Here is a 24,118-nt window from a genome sequence, read left to right as displayed (position 1 = left end):
TCTCCCTTTAGAAGCTGTATGAAAAATAACAAATAACAGGACAAATGTTTTCATTTTGGCTCAACCCTACATTACAGCTGCATATGTCTGTCTGACTACCACACCACAAATTCTCCTTGTTTTTTGTCTCAACCTCAAACTAAATGACTGTTTTAAACGGAACATGCTTGCAAAACTACTAGGAAAAGGGAAAATAATGTGTTTATAACAGAAAGGAATACAGAGCAGTTAAAAAAATATGTGTCCACTGGACTTGGCATATCACCACCAACTCTCCTAAAGCTCTGTCAGAAGAGCAAAGGGGCAGAGGAAACCCCCACCCCACCCCCAAATGGCAAGGCTGGGAAGCTGAAGCAGGGTGAGGGGGGAATGCTAGGTTTAAAATGCCTGGAAAAGCATTCTGGGCAGGAGATGCCAAAGATTTTGAAGCTCCCATCAAGCCACTGGCCTCAATCCAGGTAATGGCTTTTCCTTCCCTTCAGTTGCTGGCCGCAAGAGTTTTCCAGCAAAGAAAGAAAGGGAAAGTGGAAAGGGTGAAGAAGGGGCAGCTTCCAGCCTATTCTCCAGGCAGGGGAGGGCAGAAGGCTCAGACATTGATGGGCCTGGGCTCTCCACAAAGAACTCTGGGAGGATGGCTAAGGATAAGGTCTAAATGGCAGGGAAGCAAACTCATCAAAGTCCCTTTAACTTCAGTAACAACAATGCTGCAGACACACAGACAGCAAGCTGCAACTGGCCAGACATTGCCTTTAGGAGAGAAACAGCTGCCAATCTGGCCACCCCAGCCCCCTGGGATAGGCTTGCTTGCCTACCTCCTGCTAGGACAGCAAGCTGCCAGGGAACAGCATTTGTCAGCACTGGGTTAGAGATGGAAGCCCCTTTCTATGCCAGCCTCATCCTGGCTACCTCCCTACCAATGGCCAATAGTGAGGTCAGACCCACAAAAGTTAATGGCCTGGCTAGCCTCATTTTACCTCCAATCACCACTGCACTACCCAGTCTCTTCTGCCTGGCATTTTTCTTCAATTTTAATATCAAAAATTTCACACGCCTGCTTGAGCTTCTGGACTCAGCAGAAAGGCCATATAGCTGTCAGCAAACTGATAAGAATTTTCAAATGACTCCATTGGGCCTCTTTATAGAGAAGAGCCAAAGCAGCCCATAAAGCAAGAGGGCAGGGGCCATGGAGACCAGCGCTCGCACAGCTTCACCATGGCACTAAAATGAGCCTCAGATTTATGGGAGTGTTTTAGCCCCTGGCCTGAATTGTCTGGGGGCTGAGACTGGTCTCTGCTCTCCAGTGGGATCTCAAATATGAGATAGAACTGGCCAGGCAAGAAAGGGGTGGGAGACAGGAGGCTGAGGGAACAGAGAGAAAAGGGGAAAAACAGAAAGTAGAGAAAAATCCTGCCCTGAATCACATTTTCTCCAGCAAGATGTGACAACTACTGTTTCTGAAAGCATGGGACCATCCTCTCAAGTCCCCATAAAAAGCCCCCTGCATGTAGCTCACACTGACTCCAACAGCTGTCCACCACCTAGATATTATTTGTATTTTAATTTTCCTCTGACTGTTTACTTCCTGTTTAATTTTAGCACCCTCCCCTAAAAAATGAGTAAAAATCGTAACTGGGCAGAGAAGCAATTAGAAGATGAAGGAAAACTTGGTAAAAACTGGTGTCACTGGAAAAGTGGAAAAGTCATAATACTGGATTAAAACAAAAAGGCCAGCTAGGAAATCAGTGATGCTCATCTCCCTGTGAGCCTTGTTGATCCTGAGAGAACAGCAGAGGTGAATGAACCTCCCACCATGCCAAGACGAAGAGAGTACTCCCAAGTCCACAGACTCAATTCTGTTTCAAGTTTCCAAGCCCAGAAGCAAATGCATAATACATCCGTGCTGCTAACTCACTGTGGTTCCTGAAGACCATGCTCTCACCAGGAGGCACTTTCCCAAACTCAAATGCAGACCCCAGGGAGCTCTTGAATGACTACCAGCACAGAGCTGGGACCAGAACCCACATGCTTTAATATATGAAACCTCTAGGCAGTCTTACCCAGCCCAGGTCTAGACTGGAAAACTGAAGCCGGAAAGTTAGGTACAGGCCCACAGCCATAGAACCCATCACAGATCAGAGTTTTTTAGTATCTAAAATCAGGTATCTCCCACTCACAAGTCTTGAGCTTTCCACTACCACATAAAAACTCTCTTGATCAGGACTCATGGCTAAAACACACAAAAATGCTTTCTATGGCAAGTTAAGATAGAGATTTTGGGGGGGGGTTGTTTTGTTTTTTAACTTTTTTGTGCTAAGGATTGAACACAGGGCCTTGGTGCATGCTAGGCAAGTGCTCTACTACTGAGCTATAGCCCCAGCCCAACTCAAGACAGAAGCCAATGTTTCAGGAAATAATTACCCTCACTATATAACACTCTGATAGTTTCCTATTCTCTCTCCCTTTCTCCCTCCCTTTCTCTCTCTCCCCTCTCTCTCTCTCTCTCTCTCTCTCTCTCTCTCTCTCTCTCTCTCTCTCTCTAAATTAGATGCCAGCTGTGACCCACTACATTGACCTCAGCTCCCTCCAAGCTGCAAAACACTGCCATATATCAAATAAAAACAAAAAGCAAAATACCAGACTAGGCGCCACAAGACCTGTGTTCCAGTACTCTGGCTCTCAGATGTGTCCTCAAGGTTATCAGGTCCCCAGGCCTCACTGGTCATTGGTAAAATCTAAGGAATGCCTGGATAATTTCCAAGATTTGATTTTTACAAAATTTCAGTTACTTGGCCTCCCCCTTTTCTTACACACACCATTCCTCTCCAAGTGTCATTTACCCCCTTCCTTCTAATTTCCTATGAAGCTCTCTGTTGCTGGCACTGAGAACCCTACCAGCCTGGCATGCTTCATCTGACTGCCCCTAATCTACCAGATCGCCAGTGGAGGACAACAACCTCACAGCTCAACCCCTCTTCTCTAGCACAGTGCCCAGTGGTGAAGCTCACCTCTGAGAGATAATCCTAATGGCACTTGGGACAACTGGGTAATAACAATCCTGGCCTGTGACTCCTCCATTACTATTGATTCTTGTGCCAGCAACTTGATGTTCCCTGTGAAAGAAGAGGCTGAACTCCTACACAATGCCTCCTTTTCCTTGCCAAAACAATGAGAGGAGCAAAGTCTGTGCTTAGAATATATTCATCTGGAGGCTGTGGTGATGGTTAAGTCAGTAAAGTGACTGCTGTACAAACATGAGGGCATGAGTCTGGATCCCCAGCACCCAGGAAAAGGTAGTACATGGTGGTATAGGTACTGTAACCATAGGATGGGGATTGGGTGAGAGTCTTTGGGACTTGCTGGCCAGCCAGTGAAGCCAGTTGTTGAGCCCTGAGCTCAGTGAGAGAGAGACCCTATATCAGAAAAGAGGGACAGTGATATAAGAAGTTACCAGGTATCAACTTCTGACTTCCACATGCATGTGCACACACAAACACGCAACACATACTACACACATACGTATATGTACCCACATAAATTCATCAGATAGTTAAATGAATTTCTATAGAAAATCCAAAGCAATGAATAGACGCTGGCATCACAGCAAGCCAGCCGAGCTGTGACACTACCTGGTTATGCTCCCACATGGACAAGACATACCAAGGCTGCCAGAGAACACAGCTTTATGGTCTCTCCATCTGGACCTCAAGGATTTAAATCTCAGAAGCTATACCAAACAACTGCAAATCAGTCCAAACCTTAAAGACAGGAAAATTTATTTACAGACCCCAGTGCACTATAAATCTGAGACAGTCCTATTAAAAGGCTTTTCTTGGCTTCCGATCAGATACTTGGTAAAAGTCTTTTTCCAACAAGGTTCCTAATACCAAAGTTTCAAAAAAATAGTTTAACATACACACAGAGAAATGTTCTTCCTTAAGATACCAATTAAACCTGTCCTTATTTACCATGCTTTAAACAACCACACAGACTGGTCCCTCACAGTGTGGGGTTATATACACGGGAAAACTCAAAACGCGGAGTACACAGTATTACTGAAAAAACATGCATTGAAAATCTCCCCCAAGTAGTAACCCTCAGAGAGGCTCCCCAGTTGGCCACAGGGCCTCCAGGTACCAGAACTCACTTCTCCTTTCAAGGGAAGGATTCCAGTCCAGAGAGTGTTCTCTCTGAGAGGAAGTGACTCGGTAGCATTTTTCTTCTCTGGTGGTGCTGGGATCTGAAATCAGGGCCTTGTGCATGTGAGGCAAGTGCTTTGTAACAGCAAACTGAAGAGCCAGGCCAAGGAAGACAGCAGAGTGGCCTGTCAGGACTAAAGGGAAACAGTTCCCCATGTGTGCGCGCACATGCACGTGTGTGTGTGTGTGTGTGTGTGTGTGTGTGTGTGTGTGTGTGTGTATGTGTGCAGTTCCAAGAGTATTAAACTTATTTTGTATTACATGTGTACATGTGAGAGAGTATATGTGTTAGTGTATATAATTCCAACAGTATAATCTACTAATTTATTTATTACATGTGTACATATGAGAGTACATATTTCTAAGAGAATAATCTATTAATTTATCACCTGTGTACATGTGTAGTTACAAGAGTGTAATCTACCAATTTATTTACCATATATGTGTGTGTGTGCTGAGTATGTGTGAAGTTCCAAAATTATAATTTGCTTATTTATTTATGGTGTGTGTGTGTGTGTGTGTGTGTGTGTGTGTGTGTGTGTGTGTCTGTGTGTGTGTATGTACATTTGTGAAACACAGCTAGTGTATGGAGGTCAGAGGACAACTTGTAGGAACTGATGCCCTTCTTCCACCATGTGGATTCCGGGATTGAAGCAGGGTCCTCAGGCTTGCACAACAGGCTCCTTTACCTCTGCACCATCTCAGGTCCTAGCTTAAGTAAAGAATTCTCCACTTCACATTCAGGGGAGGGGAGTAAGAATTACACCAATTACAGCACCGACTCTAGAAATCAGAAGTGACACCCTTTCTTCCTAATGTATTTCCAGGGGAGTGTCCAGCTTGAACTGTCTCAAGTACCCACTTTGGGAAGAAGGCTAGACCAGGTGACAGGAAGTCAGCTTGAATGGCTGGGAATGCAGCCTGACTTCACCCACAGCCCAGGCCAAATGGCACCAGGGTCTGAGCACATTTGTGGCAGAACAGTGTATGCCTGGCCTGCCTCAGGCTGTGGAGTCAGATGACTCTTCTAAAAGCCTATCTCCCTCCTGTGGAAAGCATCTGCTTTGTAAACTGGGGTATGCTGGGAGGGAGAAATGGACATAGACTACCATATAACCACTAGGGACAGAACACTTGGACCAGCAGCACAAGGAGTCCTCAGCTAACAAACAGGGTCTAGACATATGAGGGAATCACAGAACACTTTTAAAAATGGAAGCTTAAGAGGCTGGAGAGGTGGCCCAGCAGTTAATTACCTGTACCCACGTGGTGGCTCACAACTGTCTCTAACTCAAGTTCTAGAGGATTTGAACCCCTCCTCTAGTCTCCATGGGCACCAGGCACTCAGATAGTACACAGACATACATGTAAGCAAAACACTCTCACACATTAAAAAAAAAAAAAAAAGGAATCTAAACCAAAAAAGAAAGAAAATTTAAGTATTCTAAACAAAAAACTCTGTAAGACATAGATGATGCACTATTTTAAAAAATTATATGTGCTCAATAGATTGAACTTTAACTTAAGGCACTGAGGTACCTAGTAGTAACAGCTGTGGGGGACTAGTATATAAATTGATATAGACTGAGATGCAGACCATGAGAAACAAAACAAAGGCACTGTGTCCTGAAGAACTGTGCCATCTCCACAGACGCACTATAGGAAGCCTAACAACTGTCTGGGCTTGTGTCCACTACACAGAGAATTCCAAGCCATCTCAGAGAGGCATTTGTGTCATTGCCTTCCCCTTCAAGTTGGTGCCATCTAAACAACTATAGCAATACTGGGATTCGATTCATGGAGGCAAATATAAATAAGGCAAAGCAAGAGCGCCCTCAAGGGGGCTCTCCTACACATGAAGCACGAGAGCATGGGCACAGGCACAGCTCTCCTGCCCCAAGGCGTCACCTGCTCAGTCTGGACCCCTTGCTACATAGTTAGTGCTAGTGTAGAAGGATGCTGCAGCCCTGGGATTATTTGCTAAGCAGTGGTCTGCTCACATCTCCAAGGCTTCTGTGCAGCTCAGACATGTGATACATTTACTAGGCAACCACGAAGGTACACTGAGACACAACAGAATAGAAACTCACAGCTAACTTTTCCTTAGTGCTGGTGACTAGGGAGAAGACAAGAAGCTAAAGCCTCTGCCACCTCAAAAGCCCCTAATCAACCTAGTATAAAAGGAGAGTTCAAAGGCAAAGCAGGCTCCTGACTTCCACCTCCTAGTGTGGCTGGGTTACAGGTCACTGCTGGGGGAGCCACTGACCAATAAAACAGTGTTTGGGAACTCTGCTCAACAGATAAACTGGGGGTCCACTTACACCTTTCTCTCTTCACACAAGCATTTCTAACTAGACAGCCTTCTGAGCCCTGAGCCTGCATGCTTTCTCTTGTGATTCAAGGGAGACGAGGTATAAATGTGCCATTTGACTGCAGAGACACACTGAGCTGCAAACTTCCTCCTGCCTCTTAATGAAACGTAGCTCATCTTTAAGGCCATCTCCCAGCCAGCCGACCCTGGCAGCTGCAGCCTAAGTGCCATCCTTTCCATCAAAGTGTAGTGCCCTCTGAAACTCCAACACCATCTTCAAAACAGCTTTGAAGGTACATACTGAACCTCAAGAGCAGAGTCACAGAGCTTTATTATGGCCCCTACTCTGCCCCTGAAAGAACAGTAGGGCTTCAGTAAGTCAATTAACTAGTTAATTAGCACAAAGGACATTAAAAGTACATCTGAGAACCAGCTGCCGTATCTGCTATCTGAAGGGATTGCTTCTAACTTCCCTCCTAAAGCTGTGCAAGACACCACTAGACTTCCCAAGGCTGTGTGTGTGCTCACACCGCTGACAAGGCCCTTTCCAGGACTATCTGCCAGAGACACTTTCTTCATAACAACTGGCTTCCTCACAGCTATGGCTCAATTAAAGCCTATCCTTAGGAATGGCTGCCTCCATGCCTTTCTCCTTTAGGACAACTAAACTCCCAGCTACATTTAGAATGATAATGAGTGTACCAAACACTCAGATCATGGCTTTCTTTTTAGATTTTTCTGTTTAGCTAGTTTTGAATACCCCTGCCCCATGTGCTCATGTGTGTGTGTGTGTGTGTGTGTGTGTGTGTGTGTGTGTGTGTGTTGGGTGCTGTCCTATGCTGCTAGAGCAAATGCCTGAATTGTCACTTGAACAACATGGTCTCTAGAGAGCAACAATAAGGACCATGTCCCTTCAGAAGCAAGCAGCTCCTGGCATTTGAGATTTCCCCCAGATTTAAATACTTGGCAGGAAAATTAGTCACTTAAAAGTGGATGGAGACCCCTGCTGGCGACAACTGTTCTTGCAGCTCATTAAGCTCTAGCTCTGAATGCCTGGGAATGACCAAGCCCTGTGTCAGTTCATGCTGACCTGTAGGTTTGAGGCCCAGTGACTACAGAGACATATGCCTAGATTACACAAAGAAACCGAGCTGAGCTCCCTGGGGAGGATTCACTGGGGTATATGAGCAGTTTTAACACTCCAACCAAGGTCAAGCTCAATCTAGACATAAACAGAAGGCAAATGACAGCATATGTAGTTCCAGAGCAAGCTCGCACACGTCGACAAACATTTGTGAGTCCCCCAAGACACACATATAAAGGCTTGGTCCTCAGACCGTGGCCCTGGGAAGGAAGCACTATGACCTTTAAGAGGTGAAGCCAAGTGAGGGGTTCTCAGGTCAGTGGAGTGTGCCGTAAAAGGAGGCTATGGAGCTCAACAGCACCCCTCTTGCTCTCTCTGACCACTCACCCCACATTAACCATGACAGCCTCATCATAGGCCAGACCAGTAATCTGGCAGACATCAGACGTGAGCCTCTGAACTTTCTCTAAGCTCACTGCCTCCAATACTGCCTTATAGTGTGGGGACACTGACTAATAACTCTCCAAATGGAGAGACGACACATTATCAATGGAATTCCTGGTTCTCAACTGAAGCTGAGTGCTCCCACCCATCCGGCAATGTCAAGAGACATTGGTAGCTGTTACAACTTGTGGGAGGGAAGGGTGCAAATGGTTTCTAGCCAGAGTTAAATTTTGTCAGCCTTTATATCAAATTGGGAATTATTTCAAGCATGTTTAGTTGAGACGAGTCCAGTTCAGAAATGTGGGGGGTGGGAGACAAAAGGGGCCACTTGGGGAACCCTGAGTCCACAGGAAAGACAGGCAAGCAGATGCATCACCTTAGAGCACTTTGGACACAGGGAAGCAGGGGAGAACATGTTCAGGGAGAGAAGAGATGATGTCAGAAACATCAGTGCTGATCGGGAAGGTAACATTCCTGCCAGTGACAAGACTTCCACAGAGTTGCTAAATGGATGCCTGGAACATGAGAGGTGATTCAGTGAAGCTCTTCATTCCACAGAAGATAAAATGAAAGCCTAGACAGCTCCATGCTCAGGATGGCAACACAAGTAGTATGGACAGGACCAGGGCACAGTCCCAGTCTTCAATCCCAATAACCAACGAGCAGCACGTTTTACATGCCCTTCTCTCACTCCATCTCAGCTGTCCCAGTGACTCCGAGCCTGCCACTGACAACTAGCTCCCAGGCCTGCAGCTCCCACCCCTGATCCTGTCAAGCAACTTTGCCATTCTGTGGGCTGTCAGGAGATGCTCTGCTCAAAAATGCAAACAATCTCTTTCTCCACGAGTGGCTGGCGGGGCAGAGAGGAGACTGGACAGAATGTGTTCATCTTCACCCCAAGCCCAGTTTTTCCCTAACATTCCTATAGTAGAATCTTGTGTGAGGTGAAATCTTACTTAGTGTATGATTCTATAATTAATCTAGTAAACAAAGATACCATTGGGCAGGGTGTGGAGGTCAAAGCCTTCAGTCCTGGCATACTGGAGGTGAAGAAGGGTGGATCTCTGCAAGTTCCAGGCCAATCTGGTCTACATAATGAGATCCTGTCTAAAAACTAAAAATAATTTTTAAAAGTGACACAAAGAACACAAACACCCAGACTTTTCATGGAACACCTTTCCCCAATGCTATAGGGTTACGGTAAAAATATGGCAAACTCTAAATTGATTCTCAAATTTCCTGGCTTACATGAAGTCAGTGATGAATACTGACAGGAAGCCCAGGAACTCCCAGCTATAAGAAACTAATGGGGAGGCTATCAGCATCAGAAACCTGCAACCTGCTCTCTACCAGGATGGCACAAGGCTCTGCAGAAGGGCCTTCTGAGGCCCACAGAAGGCAGAGCCTAGACCCAGGGTACACAGCTGGCATTCTACCCAGGTGAGTTACTGTGTGAAAAGATCTTGGTGTCACTAAAGCTAGAAGGCCTATGTTAAAGGCTTAGTCCCAGAGTGGCAGAATGGAGAAGTGGTAGGACTTTTAGAAGGAGTGTGTGTGCTCAGGTCATAGGGATGCACCCTTGAAGGACACCATGGGGCTCTGGCCCTTCCTCTCCTCTCTTCACCAAGTCCACAAAGTGAACTGCTCTGCTCGGCTCTCCACCATGACCTACTGTCCTTCTACCCAGCAACAAGTCCACCCAGTCATAGTCTGGAATCTGCTGAACTGTGAGCCCAAAGCAACCCTTTTCTCTTTGTAATGTAATTTTCTTCAGTATTTGTCATGTGATGAAAAATTACTAACATGAATATCCAAGTACAAAGGGTAGGACCAGGCACAGCCATTTTTCCTTCTCTTCTAAATCCCTGGAGTGAAATGTGATAGAAAATTTTACATGATTCTAATAGTCCATGGTAAAAAGACTAGAAAATACATCCACAGTATATGGATGCTGTAAAGCAGAGGGAGTCAGGGTACCTGGTGCTGCAGGACCAGGAGGGCGTGAGCAAAGTAAAGGTGGGCAAACAGCTAGACAGGCTGAGAATGCACTTACGAAGCAAGTAGCTCTGGGTCTCCTTATCCCACAGATGGGTGACTACTTGCCTTCATCCATATAGTCTGTTCTCTAGTCACTTGGCCAAGAGTGAGGAACCAGGCTAAAAACATTGGCTGTATGTTGAGAACCTCCAAGTCTCTTCTCACTCATCTCTGACACCTACTCCCGTGTGTGTGTGTGTGTGTGTGTGTGTGTGTGTGTGTGTGTGTGTGTGTGTGTGTAGACCAGCTGTCTATAACACTAGGTCCTTAATTCCTCCTGTGGTAGTTTGAATGTAATTGATGTCCATAAGCTCATAGGGAGTGGCACTATTAGGAGGTGTGGCCTTGTTGGAGTAGGTGTAGACTTGCTAAAGAAATTGTGTCACTGTGGGCTTTGAGGTCTCCTATGCTCAAGATAGTCCCAGTGTGGACACACAGACGCCTGCTGCCTGAAAATCAAGATATAGGACTCTCAGCTCCTTCTCCAGCACCATGTCTGCCTGCACACTGCCATGTCCTATCATGATAATGGACTGAACCTCTGACCTGTAAGCCACCCATTAAATGTTTTCCTTTATAGATGCCATGGTCATGGTGTCTCTTCACAGTAATAGAAACCCCGAAACACCTCCCTATCTTTATATTTTGGAGGCAAGGTCTCTCACTTACCCTTAAGCCTGTCGCTAGAATGAGCTTCAGGGATTGCCTGTGTCCACCTCACCAGCACTAGAGTTAGGGGTCTGTGTCACCAACCCTGGCTTTTAACATGAGTCCTAAGGATACAAACTCAGATCCTCATGCTTTTGTGGCAGGCATTTTACTGACTGAGTCATCTCCCTAGCCCATGTAGATAATTCTGATGAAGATTAAACACTAAAAATCCATAAAAACAAACAGAGATGAGCATAGCACCAATTTCAGGGCCATCTTTTAGATTTTCTTAACTTGTTTGACAATGAAGCCCCCTTAGACTTCTTTAAGAAAGAGAGAGCAATGAGACCTAAAGGGAACCCAGTGAAGTCCTCCTAGAAATCAAAACCCAGGCAGGGTGTCAAAAGATAGGTCTTTAGAGGGAGGCAGGAAAATAGCAATGGAGAACAAGACCATTTGTCACAAAGGCTGTCTGTCTTCCTTAGGACACAACCAAACAAACATGCTGCCTTGCTTCCCTGGTCACTGTCTTGGCACATTGAAATCATAGCAGGGGTCCCCCAGCATAGCCTGAAACCCTAACTTAAGACAATTCACCAAACCCTCCCTTCCTCAATAGCTGATACAATGAGTACACAGCCCCACTGTGCACTTGAAGACCCTCTGTGTCCAAGCCATTGCTCCAGAACCCCCCCACCCCCTCTCCCCAGCCTGGTGTCTCAGCTTTGGCCTCTTACCTGTCTCTGCATCTCTTCAATCTGCCTTTGTGGGATGTTCTGCAGGATGCTGTACATGTCTGACATCTTTTCCTCCGGGACCACCACGGACGCCCTGGAGACAGCAGCACTGTTTACATATGCACAGCCCTTTACAGAAAGCAACATTGTACACTGTCCTGTTCCCTTCTCAGGAGCAGAAACAAAACTCCCCAAACTCCTTTAATCCTACATCCTTCCCCATCTGTTCTGTCCTCCCTGGTATCACTGTCACCAACCACAGTAAGTTCTGTCTCACCACAGAACCTTTACACGGGAAATGCTGCCTTCCTATCTATCCCACCTTACCCTTCTCCACACTCCCGGAATTAACAATTACTTCCCCCATTTAGCCTCTACACAAATCCATCCATTGATTCGGCATTTACTTATGATAGACCTACTGTGTGCTGGGCATTGACAATTCATCAGAGAACATCAGAGGCAAGAGGGTGAACAGGGCATAAGAAGGCCTGTGGGAAGAGAGCTCCAGGCACGGGGCTAATGAGTGAAAGGCCAGGGAAACATCATGTTGGGCATGGTCCAGAAACAGCTAGGAGGCCCCTGTGGCTGCTGCAGAGTAAACAGGATGGAAAAGAATGTGAGCCAAGCAGAGAGGGGGAGGGAGGGCTGCAGTGAGACACATGGGACCTTGGAGGACATAGAGGACTTGGTGCTGAGATGGGAAACCACTAGGAGGTGGAGGCAAAAAGGCCTGAAAAGCCAAATAAGCTCCAACAGGCCCATGCTGTCTACAGGGTCAGCAAGGCCCCTGCTGTCTATGGGGTCAGTAAGGCCTGTGCTGTCTACGGGGTCAGCGAGTGACAGGAAGCAGAGACAGGAGTGGGAAGAAGGGCTGGAACTCCTGCAGAGACAGCAGAACTACATCAGAGTGGAGCTGGGGAGAGGAGAGGGCCTCCCTGTGCCCTATGTCCCACACCCCACGGGATTCATTCACAGGCTGGGTATGAGGAATGAGAAGGGGAGACTGGCATTGACTTCCAGAAGGACAGCGTGCAGGGAGTGCAAGCACACTTGCATTATTAAGATCTCATTAAGATCTAGCTCCCACTCCTGCCCACTAGGGTAGGTTTCCCACCACTGTGCCCAGAGCACTCACTGTACTGTCGCCCATCCAGATAGGACTTCAGGAACATCTGATAAATAAGCAAATGATTTTTGCAACAGAAATAGGACTGAGAACCAAAAGAGATGAATCAATCTGTCATAATTTCAAAGCCAGCCAGGAGGAGCTGGTTATCTGACCTCAGACCCCTGACTCCATTGCTGTTGCCCACCCATAACACCACACTGAAGCTGACCTTGATCTCTGTAGAAATACCCTTTCATGCCCACTACACCACCGCCCTACAAGACCCTCACCAATGTCAGTCTTCTCACTCTCCTAGCACTGCCCGGCCAGAGTCTGACCAATCACATCACAGCATCTGGGAACTGTGGGTCCACTGCTCTCCCATTACTAAGTAGAGAGCTTCCTTGAAGGAAGGCCTGACCTCGCTCCTTTTGGAGAATCGATAACTGATGGTGATGGTGAGGGTTTGAATAATATGTCCCCCCCATAGGCTCAGATATTTGAACACTCAGTTTCCAGTTGGTCGTGCTATTTGGGGAGGTTACGGGGAAGTGAAGAGAACATAATCAAGCAGGGTCTGCATTTGTCCCTGAATCCCTGGCTATTCTTCCCCACTAGGTTCTAACCTCCTCAGAAGCAGAAATTATCACTATTATTAGGCTGTAAAATACCTTATTAGCAGCAGGCTTTCTAATAAATGTAAGATGGATGAGTAAGTTAGCCAAGTGGTACTGTTTAAGTTGTTCAAACACCTATGTTATTGGAGTTGGATCAACTATCATAAGAGTTGGGAGAGGAGACAGCAATTAAATATTTGCGGCAAAGACATGAGTTAAAGGGGATACACAGCAAGGAAATTAAATTTTAACAGTCTGCCACCAGTCTGTGAAAATAACAAATAAGACCAGAGGGCACCCTGTGAACACAACCAAGTAGGATTTTCCAAGCTTTTACCAAGGTACAGGCTCTCCACTGGCAGCCAGTACACTGTGCAATCCCACACCAACTCCACAGCAGTGGCTCTTGACTGTAGTTATGAATCCAGTTACCTGGGACCTCAGAATCCCTGGGATAAAGAAAGAAACTTTCCAGCTGTGTCTAGACTGTACCAGTTCATGGGGTGGCAACTGCTTTGTGGAAAGAACAGGGGAGTAAGTATTTTAGGCTTTGTAAGCTACCCAGTATCTGCAATTACTCAGCACTTCACAAGCAAATGAAGGGGTACAGCTGTGATTCAATAAGACTTCATTTATAAAAACAGCCATCCTGTGGGTCCGGCCCACTGGACTCTGTGGACTGTTCTAAACCAATGTGCTAAGTCTGATGGAAGACACAGCAAACAAGCTAAAGTAACAGTGGCCAGGGTCCCTTTATCCTAGGCCCAGTCCTGCAAAGAGGCTACAACAGCAGCGGCCAGGAAGCACTTATCTGAGGCCCAGTCCCAAGGTGCCTTCAATTTTGAAGTATTTGCATGAACATAACATGGGACTCCAGTCTAAATATGAAGATTTGTTTATGTTCTATGCATTTGTTACACATGCAACCTGAATGTAATTTACAGTATACCATCACCCTTTGATTGCCACTCTTACCAAAATTAAGTGGCTATAAAATATTCATACATACATACATAAATATGTACATAGGTAGATAGATAGATAGATAGATAGATAGATAGATAGATAGATAGATAGATATTTACTTTAATCTATTTCAGATACACAGATGATTTGGGGAATGATGGTGAAGCAATGGCTGCTTCCTGGAGGACCACAGGGTTGCCACCTAGCACGAGTTCAGTGTTGGCATCTGAATCCTCTTGGCCAATCTAGGGCTATAAGCAATACTTTGAAGAACTGTGCCAAGCAGTATGTGCCTCACTCACACAGCCTTGGCCACCCTCAAGGTCATGCTTGTTTCTTAAATGATGGGCTTCATTATGTTATACTCATGCATGTGGATCAGGTATATTAATCTTACCTTCCACCTCCATTTCCTTCTGCACCTCCCCACATCAGCATTTTGACTGTGAGCATTACATAATGGCAAGAGTGGAATGCCACTGTGGCATTCTTGACAGTGCTCAAAAGCTTCACACATCACACTTCAAACCTGAGTATGCATCACAATGGTCCAAGTGGCTTTCCCTTCCAATACTGGCCAAGCCACCAGCTACAGTTCGCTAGATGATATACCCACCTCTTCCAGTCAAGAACTTCAGAGAAGGGCAGAATATAGGAGTCTGCAATGACAACCGGGACACAGCCAGCCTGTAACACATCACTCAGCACTGCCTGCCCCAGCCGAGCTCCTCGAAGGACCACACAAAAAGTAGCCTCCTGTAGCAACACAAGAGAAGGCTGAGGATTACAAAGAAGTCTCTTGGATCACTTACTCAGATCCCTGTACATTATGGCACTCCCTCAGGGCTTAAAGCTAAGCAGTACCTAGGCATCTAGAAACTGCCAAAGGACCTCACAACTGTGAAACAGGAAATGCTCAGCTGGTTCTTCAATGCAACCCCAATGCCACCAGGGCTGGTGTTCTGCACATGTTGAGCATCACAGGCTTCCTCTGGTCAGGTGACCACATGAGGTCCTGCAGACTGGTATCCATCAGTGCTGATGAACTGTGTACACATACATGGCATGTGGTCTCAACACTGCCTAACCTCTGACCTCAGCCCAGCCTGCAATGGGACAGTCCCTTTAGAGGGCCCTCATAAGGAAGGTCTGAAATTTCTGTTCTCCTTTTAGGCCCCAAGGCCCTAGCAATGTCTGCCTATAGAAGCTATTCATTAAAGGTGCGCAGAGCCTTGAGAAGGCAGTAAAATGATAGGCTCAAGAGATAAGAAGTCCAACAAAAATGAACTCTCAAAAAAATCTCTTCCTTGCTCACTCTCTCATACCTCTCAATGTGGTGGATACTGGGACAATGTCAGATGTACAGAGGAAGAACAGATACCATGGACACCATACCCCAAAATAAGATCCTATTTCTCCTACTCCCAGTTTCCCCACTTTCTGTCTCTTCAGAAAACATGACCTCATCTTTAAAGTCAAGGGGGAAAAAGCCAAGCCAAGTGGCTCTTATCTGTAATCTCAGTATTTGGGAAGATGAGGCAGGATAGTGAATTTTAAGCCAACCTGGGCTACTCAGTGAAATCCTGTTTAAAAAAAAAAAAATCTTGTTTCCCCTTTGTCCACACACACAAAATAAATGTAATCTTAAAAAAGAAAATTATACCTTAAAACTGATCACTGAATCACATGAATGTACTATTGGGGCTAGTGAGATGGCTCAGCCAGTAAAGACACCACTGTCAGGCCTGCTGACCTGAGTCAGGGATCCCAGGGACCTGCAGGGTAGACAGAGCAAACCAACTCCAGCAAAATTTTCTTCTAACCTCCACACTGTATTGTGGCATGTGCATGTGTGAACACACATGCATCATACACATGTACATACATGTTCACACTACACAATCTGATAACATGAGAACGTCAACCTCCCAAACAGCTATGGATTCGACACAGGAGAGAAGCAGCCGAGGGGGTGGGACATGCATGGTGCCTGAGCTGCAAGTGGGCAGCTTGCCTGCCCAAGGAGCCACCACCAGATGTGGACACATGCTGATAGTTCTTCCTGTCCAGAAAAAGGTTACTATAAACACCGGCTGCATCGCCACTATTATTAGCCAGAAACTCCAGAGGGAAGACAGCACTTCTTGATAGAGTATTTAAACAATCTCAGGATGGGCCAGCTCTCTGGAGATTTAAAAAAAATTAATAAATACATCAACATATAAAAATAACCTCCCTCTTTGATAGTTCTAAACTAACATATCTCAAGTTTAAATGCTTAAGTGAGCTAGGCTCTGATTCTCCTTTCCTAGCCCCCCATGCCCTGGAATGTCATATAGTCTGCCTATAAATAGTCCCCAAAGGGCCACTTTGCCTTATGGTTATGGAGGAACACACCCATGGTGGAAGTGAAGGGTATGCTGTGGGTGACAAAAATACCCCAAAGCCAGAGCAATAAGAATGGACCTGAACACTCAGAGAAAACCAACTGTGGCCCTGTTGGCTGTCATGTCTTAGAGATGCAACTGGACACCTTACAGAAGGCCACTTCTCTGGACCAGTCCATGAACACAGGGGTAAAAGCAAGACACATTTGAGTGCTTTGCCCATGCAGCTTCTTAGAAATCCAGGGGACTTTTGATTTTGAAGTGCAATGAGTGAAAGGATTATTACTCCTTAGAGATCAAGCGGCCCCACACCACATAAACATACCATGCACTCAAGCTCCCAGTGGTCTACACCTCCAGCAAGGAGCTGCATTTCTCCCCTTGGGTACTAGCTCAGTTGCTTATAGAAAACAGCTCCTGGGATCAGTTTTACTTCACAGCAGCAACCTGCCCTGAGCTTGGCAAGATCTTGGGTGGCACTCACCTGTAGCACTTGAGGGTAATCAAAGACTTGGTGTTGGTGGCAGCGCTTGCGGACAGAAAGGACACCCTCCGAGAGATTGGTGCACTTGTCTAGGACCAACACCGACTCTCTGTGTTTGGCCTGGAGGGCTTCCAGGTCCTCTCTGTACTCGGGATGGATGGCCATCTGAGAGGACAGCAGGAAGTACCGCCGGGGACTATGGGAGTGGGGGAGAGAAAAAGTCACCTGGGATTAGTCACTGGTCAGTCAAGTCACACAAAGCTTAGCTTTCAGGAACAAGTATTTGCTGGTCAGTCTCAACATACACCACTTATTTTTAAAATTATACTGAGTCAAATTACTAGATATTAAAAACATGTACTCTGTAAAGATAAGGTATGACTCACTTGCATTCTGAAATACGAAGCCATACAATTTGTATTTAGGCAAATGAGTTTTTTCTGTTTTTCTTCTTTTTGTTGTATTATTTTGTTTTGACACGGGTCTCTCTATGTAATCCTGGCTAGCCTGGAATTTGCTATTTAGACCAGGCTAGGCTCAATCTAACAGACATCTGTTTGCCTCTGTCTCCTGAGTGCTGGGATTAAAGGCATATGCTACTATGTCCAACAGAAACAGTTCCTAATATTGTGAAGAAATGCTCATGGCATGGTAAGCCTAAAGAGTGTGCTATAAACACAGGTATGTATATACAAAGAGAAACCAGGCTGATTATTTGAATAGAACAACAAAAAGTTATCCTTTACTAAACCTGAGTCTGGGGTCTGAGTTCCCCTAATGGGCTGCAGTGTCAAACAGCACCCCTACGCTATGTAGGGACTCTGGGACACATCTCCACTCCCAAGGTCATATGGACAGGAGAACAAGCTAAAAACCAGAAATGGTGTGGGGGGTGGGGATGGCTATCCTTACCACATCACAGAGCGCATCTCAACATATACATAGCAAGGATGCAGAAAGAAAACAAAATAAAAAAAGACAACAAAGGTCCAGTGCTACTCAGGTCTCCAAAGACACAAACATGTGAGCATGGGAGCACATGTTACATGTCCCAGATACTCAGGAAGCTGAGGAAGGAAATGACTGATCATGGAGCTTCAGCTCATCGACAGGTCAATCCTTGTATGGGTTTATGATTTATGAATTATACAGTGAGATTACTTAGCAGGTAGAAGTGCTTGCTACTAAGCCCAATGACCTGAGCTCAGTCTCTGGTACCCACACAGTAGAAAGAGAGAACTAACTCTTATTAAATGTCCTTTTATTGCCACATGTGCAATGTGGCACGCCCACACATGTGCACACACACACACACATAAGCATTAAAAAGTTAGTAATTTGATGGGTTCCTGAGAAGTTGTGGAAATATTGGAAGGGGTACTGGAGTGTGCTTGAAGCATGTGTTCTATATCTGGCCCTTCCTCTTTCTTCCAGATTTCCTGGCTGCTATGGAATTAGCAGCTTTGTTCCATTATGTGCTCATGCCACTATGGTGTCCTGCTCTGGGAGTGACCCTAAATGATTAGGACAAGCATGAACTGAAGACTCTGAAACCATGAGCTACCCCTTCCCCAAAGTAAACAAGACTGGACCATTAGAACGGCCATAAGGCTGCTGTCGAGGAGATATGGGAAACTAGACAGTGATTCCTGTCTGGAAGGTAAGACTCCTACAGTACAGAACAGGTAGGACACAGGGAAAGGGCTCTGTGGGCCAGGGGATCGTTGCCAATTGCTGGAGCATCGTCAGTTTTTATTTGTGCAGGTATACACATAATGGCCATTACCACTAATAGGTGTGTAATAACAGAATCAGCCCTTTCAGAACTCAGAGCAGTTGCCCATTGAAAACCTAAAAATGTGAAAATGTGTCTATTGTATGGTGCACATATTTTAATTTTCCAAATCCTGCAAAGTGAAACACATCTATTTGCCAAATTTCATTTCTATGTAATCCTTTAGGGTTACTATCTGCTGGTAAAGGAGTTTGGCTATACAAGAAACAAGTAGGACAATTTTTTTTTTTTACTATTTCCTTAGTTTGTTACCAAGTAATGGAAAAATCCTTTTTTAAACCTTTGCTACTCAGCTACTCACATGGTGTTTTTTTTATGAAATTCCAAGGCCTCCAGCACACTTCCTATTAATAACTGATTAATTTCATCATTGCCTGGCAGACCCTTATGGGATCTGATTTGTGTTATATACATAGGATGACTCCTATTCCTGATTATGTCTTGTAATTGTATAAACAATGAAGTTAATTCTGTATCATCAGGAATAAATTCAGCAGTTTCAATGTGTAAGTTTACTCTCTCTGCATATTGAGATCCGGAAATTATATTGAGAGGTTGTATATAGTTTGGTTAGGGTTTTCCTTAGTTATGATAAAAGATAAGTTACATATAAAACTTTAGACTCACAAGATAAGATAGATGATAGAATATTTTCTTTAAATTTTGCCAATGTTAATGAACTAAATATTGTTAACTATAGTTCTTGCTAGATAACTGTTTTGTTATATATAATTTTACTATGCTAAAGGTAAAGCCCTTCTTTTTATTTAGACAGAAAAGAGGAGATAAAGGGGAAGTCCTGTATATATGTTTCTCTTATTGGTTGAATAAAAACACTGTGGCCAATAGAGGCAGGGAGATAGGTGGGACTAGGAGATGAGGAGAATTCTGAAAGTGTAGGCAGACAGCAGACGCCATGTGAGACGGGGAAGGTAGGATGCGCCGAAGCTTCTCCGGTAATCAGACCACGTGGAAATAGATTAATAGAAATGGGTTAGTAATTAAAACAGAGCTAGCCAATAAGAAGCCCCAGCCATCGACCAACAGTTTCATAATTAATATAAGTCTTTGTGTGTTTATTTGGGGCAAAACGCTGCAGGAAGTTCCGCAATAGCCATTGAGAAAATTCACATAAAGCAGGTTCTGAGAAAACGATCACCCCCACCCCTGCTCACCCTGATAAGCAGTGCAGTGCTACATACATCCTGTTCACACTGGTAAAGTCAGGGAAAACTAGAACTGTGTGTTTTACATACAGGTTCATAAAGACTACCATCCTATAAATGTGTCTGTTCTAACTGCAGGGAGCCTTAGTCACATACCCACAGCCAAAGGACACTCTGCAACTCAGGTTACCCTCCCAGAGCATTAACCTTCAGGTCCAAAGTCTACTTCAGTTGCACGAAGACATACAGAACAGAGAGTCAGTGTCTAGACACTGAGCCTTATGGGAGCCAGCAAGGAGCTGTGATTATGGAAGGCCAGAATGGTCCTGCAGTGCTGGATGGAACTGGAGCCGAGTATGGTAGTGCACACTGATAATCCCTGAACCAAAGAGCTAAGGCAGAAAGGTGGCACGTGTAAGGCCAGCCTAAACCACACAGTAAGAACCTTGTCTCAAAGGTATATAAATAAAGAGTAGAGGGCAGAGGGGCTCAGGCAGTAAAGTGCTCATCATACAAGCATGAAGACCTGGGTTCAACCCCCAGCATCACTGTGTGATAGCACATGCCTACACTCCCAGAGCTGGGGAGGTGGAGACAAGAGGATCCCTGGACTTGCTGGCCAGTCAATCTAGCATAATGGACTCCAGGTCAATGAGAGAGCCCTTGAAGGAGGATGATACCCAAGGTCATTCCTCTGACACACATGCACACACATGCATGAAAGCCCATACCCACACAAACACATATACACATGCACAGTGCTATACAGATTCAGAAATAAACAGATGTTACTATGTGGTTCTCAAAGGAACCTAAGCAAAGAGAGACAGGGTTGGATTTCACTGTTTCACTGTCCGGAAGCTGTCAGGCCCACTAGAGATCCACTCACTGTGCCTACCCACCCACCCCCCATCTCACATAGTACAGTGTACAGACATGAGCAGGACTCTAAACAGGTTCCCCTGCCAGCACATTGGCTTGCCCTGACCCATAGGGCAGCTGATGGACTATGCCCACTTTAGTTTTAACCGAGCAAAAATGTCAGGTAGATGTGTTTTTCCTCAGAAGACTCAAGTTGTGGGAATCACGTTTCTTCCCAGGCCAACTGATCTCAAAGCTAAAGCCAAATCGTGAGGAGAACTTGATGTCTCCCTCAAAAACAAGGGTTGTAAACTCCTGATTTAGCTCCTTTTAGAAGGAAAATGATAAGAATTCCGGCGAGGCCCACCACAACTGTGAGAAGCAGCTATCAATAGCAACAACTCTGAGCTTCCCATTGAAAAAGCACCAGGAGGTTTTTAAAATAAAAATGAAACCAGCATTGCTATGCTGGGTAGCCTTCAGGGAACCTGGGAATTCCCTGAGAAACACCTCTCACAGAGGGCAGGAACCTGCTGTAGCCAGGGCACCCTCCTCGCCTTCCCTGGGGCCCTGAGAGGCTGATGAGGCCAAAGCCTGCCTTCACCTTTAGTCTCTGGAGGGCAGGAGAGACACCTCTTTTATAAAAGTAACATTCCTCTGTAAGGTGCAGCTTCACAGTGGCCATGGAGGAAGGGCCCTGTCCCATGAGCCCTTTGCCTTTGGGGGCTACCATGAAGACAGTGGGGTCTCTCACAGGTTACTGAACCTCATAATTTTAAAACTAACTGCAACATTAGTGATCTCAAATTCCATACAGTCATACATAAAAAATCGGAGAAATCAGATTACTAGAAAAATACCAGAGATGACAACAGTTTAAACTCTAAAGTTAATCATCTGAAAGCGGTCTCTAGCACTGCGGTGCTTGCCCACCTCTGGGCCTCAGTGTTTTCACCCTTGGGTTAGATCTGGAGGGAATGACAGATTCCTAAACCAGCAGAACAGCGGCTGGATCAGTGAGGGTAGATCCCAGTGAGTTTAGGAAAGTTGTTCAATCCCAAACCTTGAAGGAAAAAAAAAAAGCATTTCTTCAATATTTTCATTCTGATAGTGAAAAGTTAGTATAGGAATAATTTTATTTTGTTTATATTTAATGATGAATATTAATTTTAAAAACAATGCCTACTATGTTTTAAACATTCCCAACCAAAGACATGCTAAAATCTGGAAGGTGCTTACAGTTAAATGAGGCCATGAGGGCAGTACCCTACTAACCCAGTGAGTGGGGCTGAGGTTCTGTAAAAAAAAGAGAAATAGTCCCAGATAGGAGTCTGTCTCACTGTGTGATGCTCTGGGTGCTCTGCAAAGTCCTCCCCAGCAAGGGGCCTTGCAGCACAGCTGCCTGTCCTGAACACCCCAGCCCTTAAGTAACAGAACTAAGAACAGAACAAGAACTAAATCTTTATGCTTTACAAATCATTCTGTGGTGCCCAGAGTAACAGAAAATAATGTGCAAGTTTGTATTTCATGAGATAAGGAAAAGAAAGGGAGCCTTATATATCAGACACAGAAGCATATGTAAGAAACTCAAATATGAGCATAGTATCACGTTTTGTTCTCTGAGCTCAGTGTATGGACTGCTGGGGATCAAGTCCGAAGTTGTATGTGTGCCAGGCAAGCACTCAAAACTGAGCTGGATCAACAGCTACAGGGAAAACATTTTTAAGCTTTACTATCCACTTGGAAACCTTCATAATAACCTTTGGGAAAACCGTGAAATCATGCATTTGTATGAGATGAAGATAAATGATGCCATGACACACTATATAAAAAGAAGCTTCCTGGTGGTTCAAACAGAAAGTGCACCAAAACATGCCAATATCTCTCAATGTGCACCCACTGAACCTTCTATAAGTTCATATTCACCAAAAGGAAGGAATCCACTTCAGAGAAGGGCGCTTCTGTAACATTAAATTATGGCAGTATGAATGCTACTGGTTTTGTCAATTGATAGTACTTAACTTGCAAAACATCCTCATTTTGCAGTTATATAAGCACCCAGATTTTAGCTTTACCTTTTAAAATATATTTTATTTTATTTTTAATATTGTGTATGTAGGAGAGTGAGTGCAAGTGCCTATGGAAGCTAGAAGACCATGTCTGACCCCCTGGAGCTGGAGTTACAGACAGTAGTGAACTGCCCAATGTGGGTACTGGGAAATAACCAAGACCAGTATGCACTCTTCACATTGGACCATAACTCCAGACTCAATTTCTTAAAATTATATTTATTTAAGTTGTGTTACATCAAAAATAACAAAATGTAAAGGGCTTTGAGTAGCCAGGAAAACCTTGAAAATGTCACAATATTGGAGAACTCAGTTTACCTACTTCAAAATGTAGCATAAAGCTATGGTAACTGAGCCAGTGAGATATTTCCACAAGGACTGACGCACAGATGACAATGAGGGCAGAGAATCCAAAAGTAAGCCCATCTTTTATGGCCAGGTGAATCTCAACAGGATCCAAGAATACACAAGTGGTGCTGAGACAACTGGCTTTGTACAAGCAGTTGAATGGGTATGGCCCCTACCTCACACAACACATCCAAAACACATCACAAACCTAAGACTAGAAAAGCCCTTAAAAGAAAACATTCATGTAAATCTAGTATAAGCTTGATTCAGCAATGATCTCTCTTTTTAATATTGACATACATCAAAAGTATAAGCAACCTAAGCAAAAATCAGATAAACTGGGCATTGGAGAAACATCCAGGTAGGTAGAGGCTTGCTGTGAAAGCATGAGGACCTGAGTTCAATACCCAGCACACACGTGGTGGCATGTGCCTGCAATCCTAGTGCTAGGGAGACAGACATGGGAATTCAGAGGCTCACTTGGTGAACTCCAGATTCAGTGAGAGACCCTGTCTCAAATACTAAGGTGGAGAGCAAATGAGGAAGACATCTAACTTCAGCCTTGTGCCTCCACACATGCACAAATGCCTCTCCCAATCCCCGAGAGAATGACAAAGACAAAAGCATAGAGACAGAGATGAAAAAATTGGACTTCATTAACAGTAGAACCTTTGTACTTCAGAGGTCACTATCAAGAAAGTAGAAAGCAGCCTACAGAACAGGACAGAATATTTGCAAATCACATACTCAGTGAGGCCCCCATGCCTGGTCTACATAAAAATTCTTAAAATGCTATAACAAGAAGACAATTCAATTTAACATGAACAAACAATACGAACAAGCATTTCTCCAAA

At 44.9% G+C, this 24,118-nt stretch overlaps 1 protein-coding gene across 7 annotated transcripts in view; it reads right to left on the bottom strand.

Moving 5' to 3' along the window:
* Ext2 (exostosin glycosyltransferase 2) overlaps positions 1-24,118 on the bottom strand; it is a 138,801-nt gene that overhangs the window by 90,940 nt on the left and 23,743 nt on the right. For all 7 annotated transcript variants that reach the window (XM_035446092.1, XM_035446095.1, XM_035446094.1 and 4 more), the window contains 3 exons: positions 17,026-17,221; positions 14,771-14,910; positions 11,461-11,554 (listed from right to left, as the gene is read on the bottom strand). In XM_035446092.1, coding sequence (XP_035301983.1) covers positions 11,461-11,554; positions 14,771-14,910; positions 17,026-17,221 — 430 coding nt within the window. The remainder of the gene's footprint in view (positions 1-11,460; positions 11,555-14,770; positions 14,911-17,025; positions 17,222-24,118) is intronic.

Source organism: Cricetulus griseus, chromosome 6 (genome assembly GCF_003668045.3).
Source record: "Cricetulus griseus strain 17A/GY chromosome 6, alternate assembly CriGri-PICRH-1.0, whole genome shotgun sequence".
NCBI lineage: Eukaryota > Metazoa > Chordata > Mammalia > Rodentia > Cricetidae > Cricetulus > Cricetulus griseus.
The sequence above is the reverse complement of the archived record's forward strand: the minus strand, read 5'-3'. Positions and strand labels throughout refer to the sequence as shown.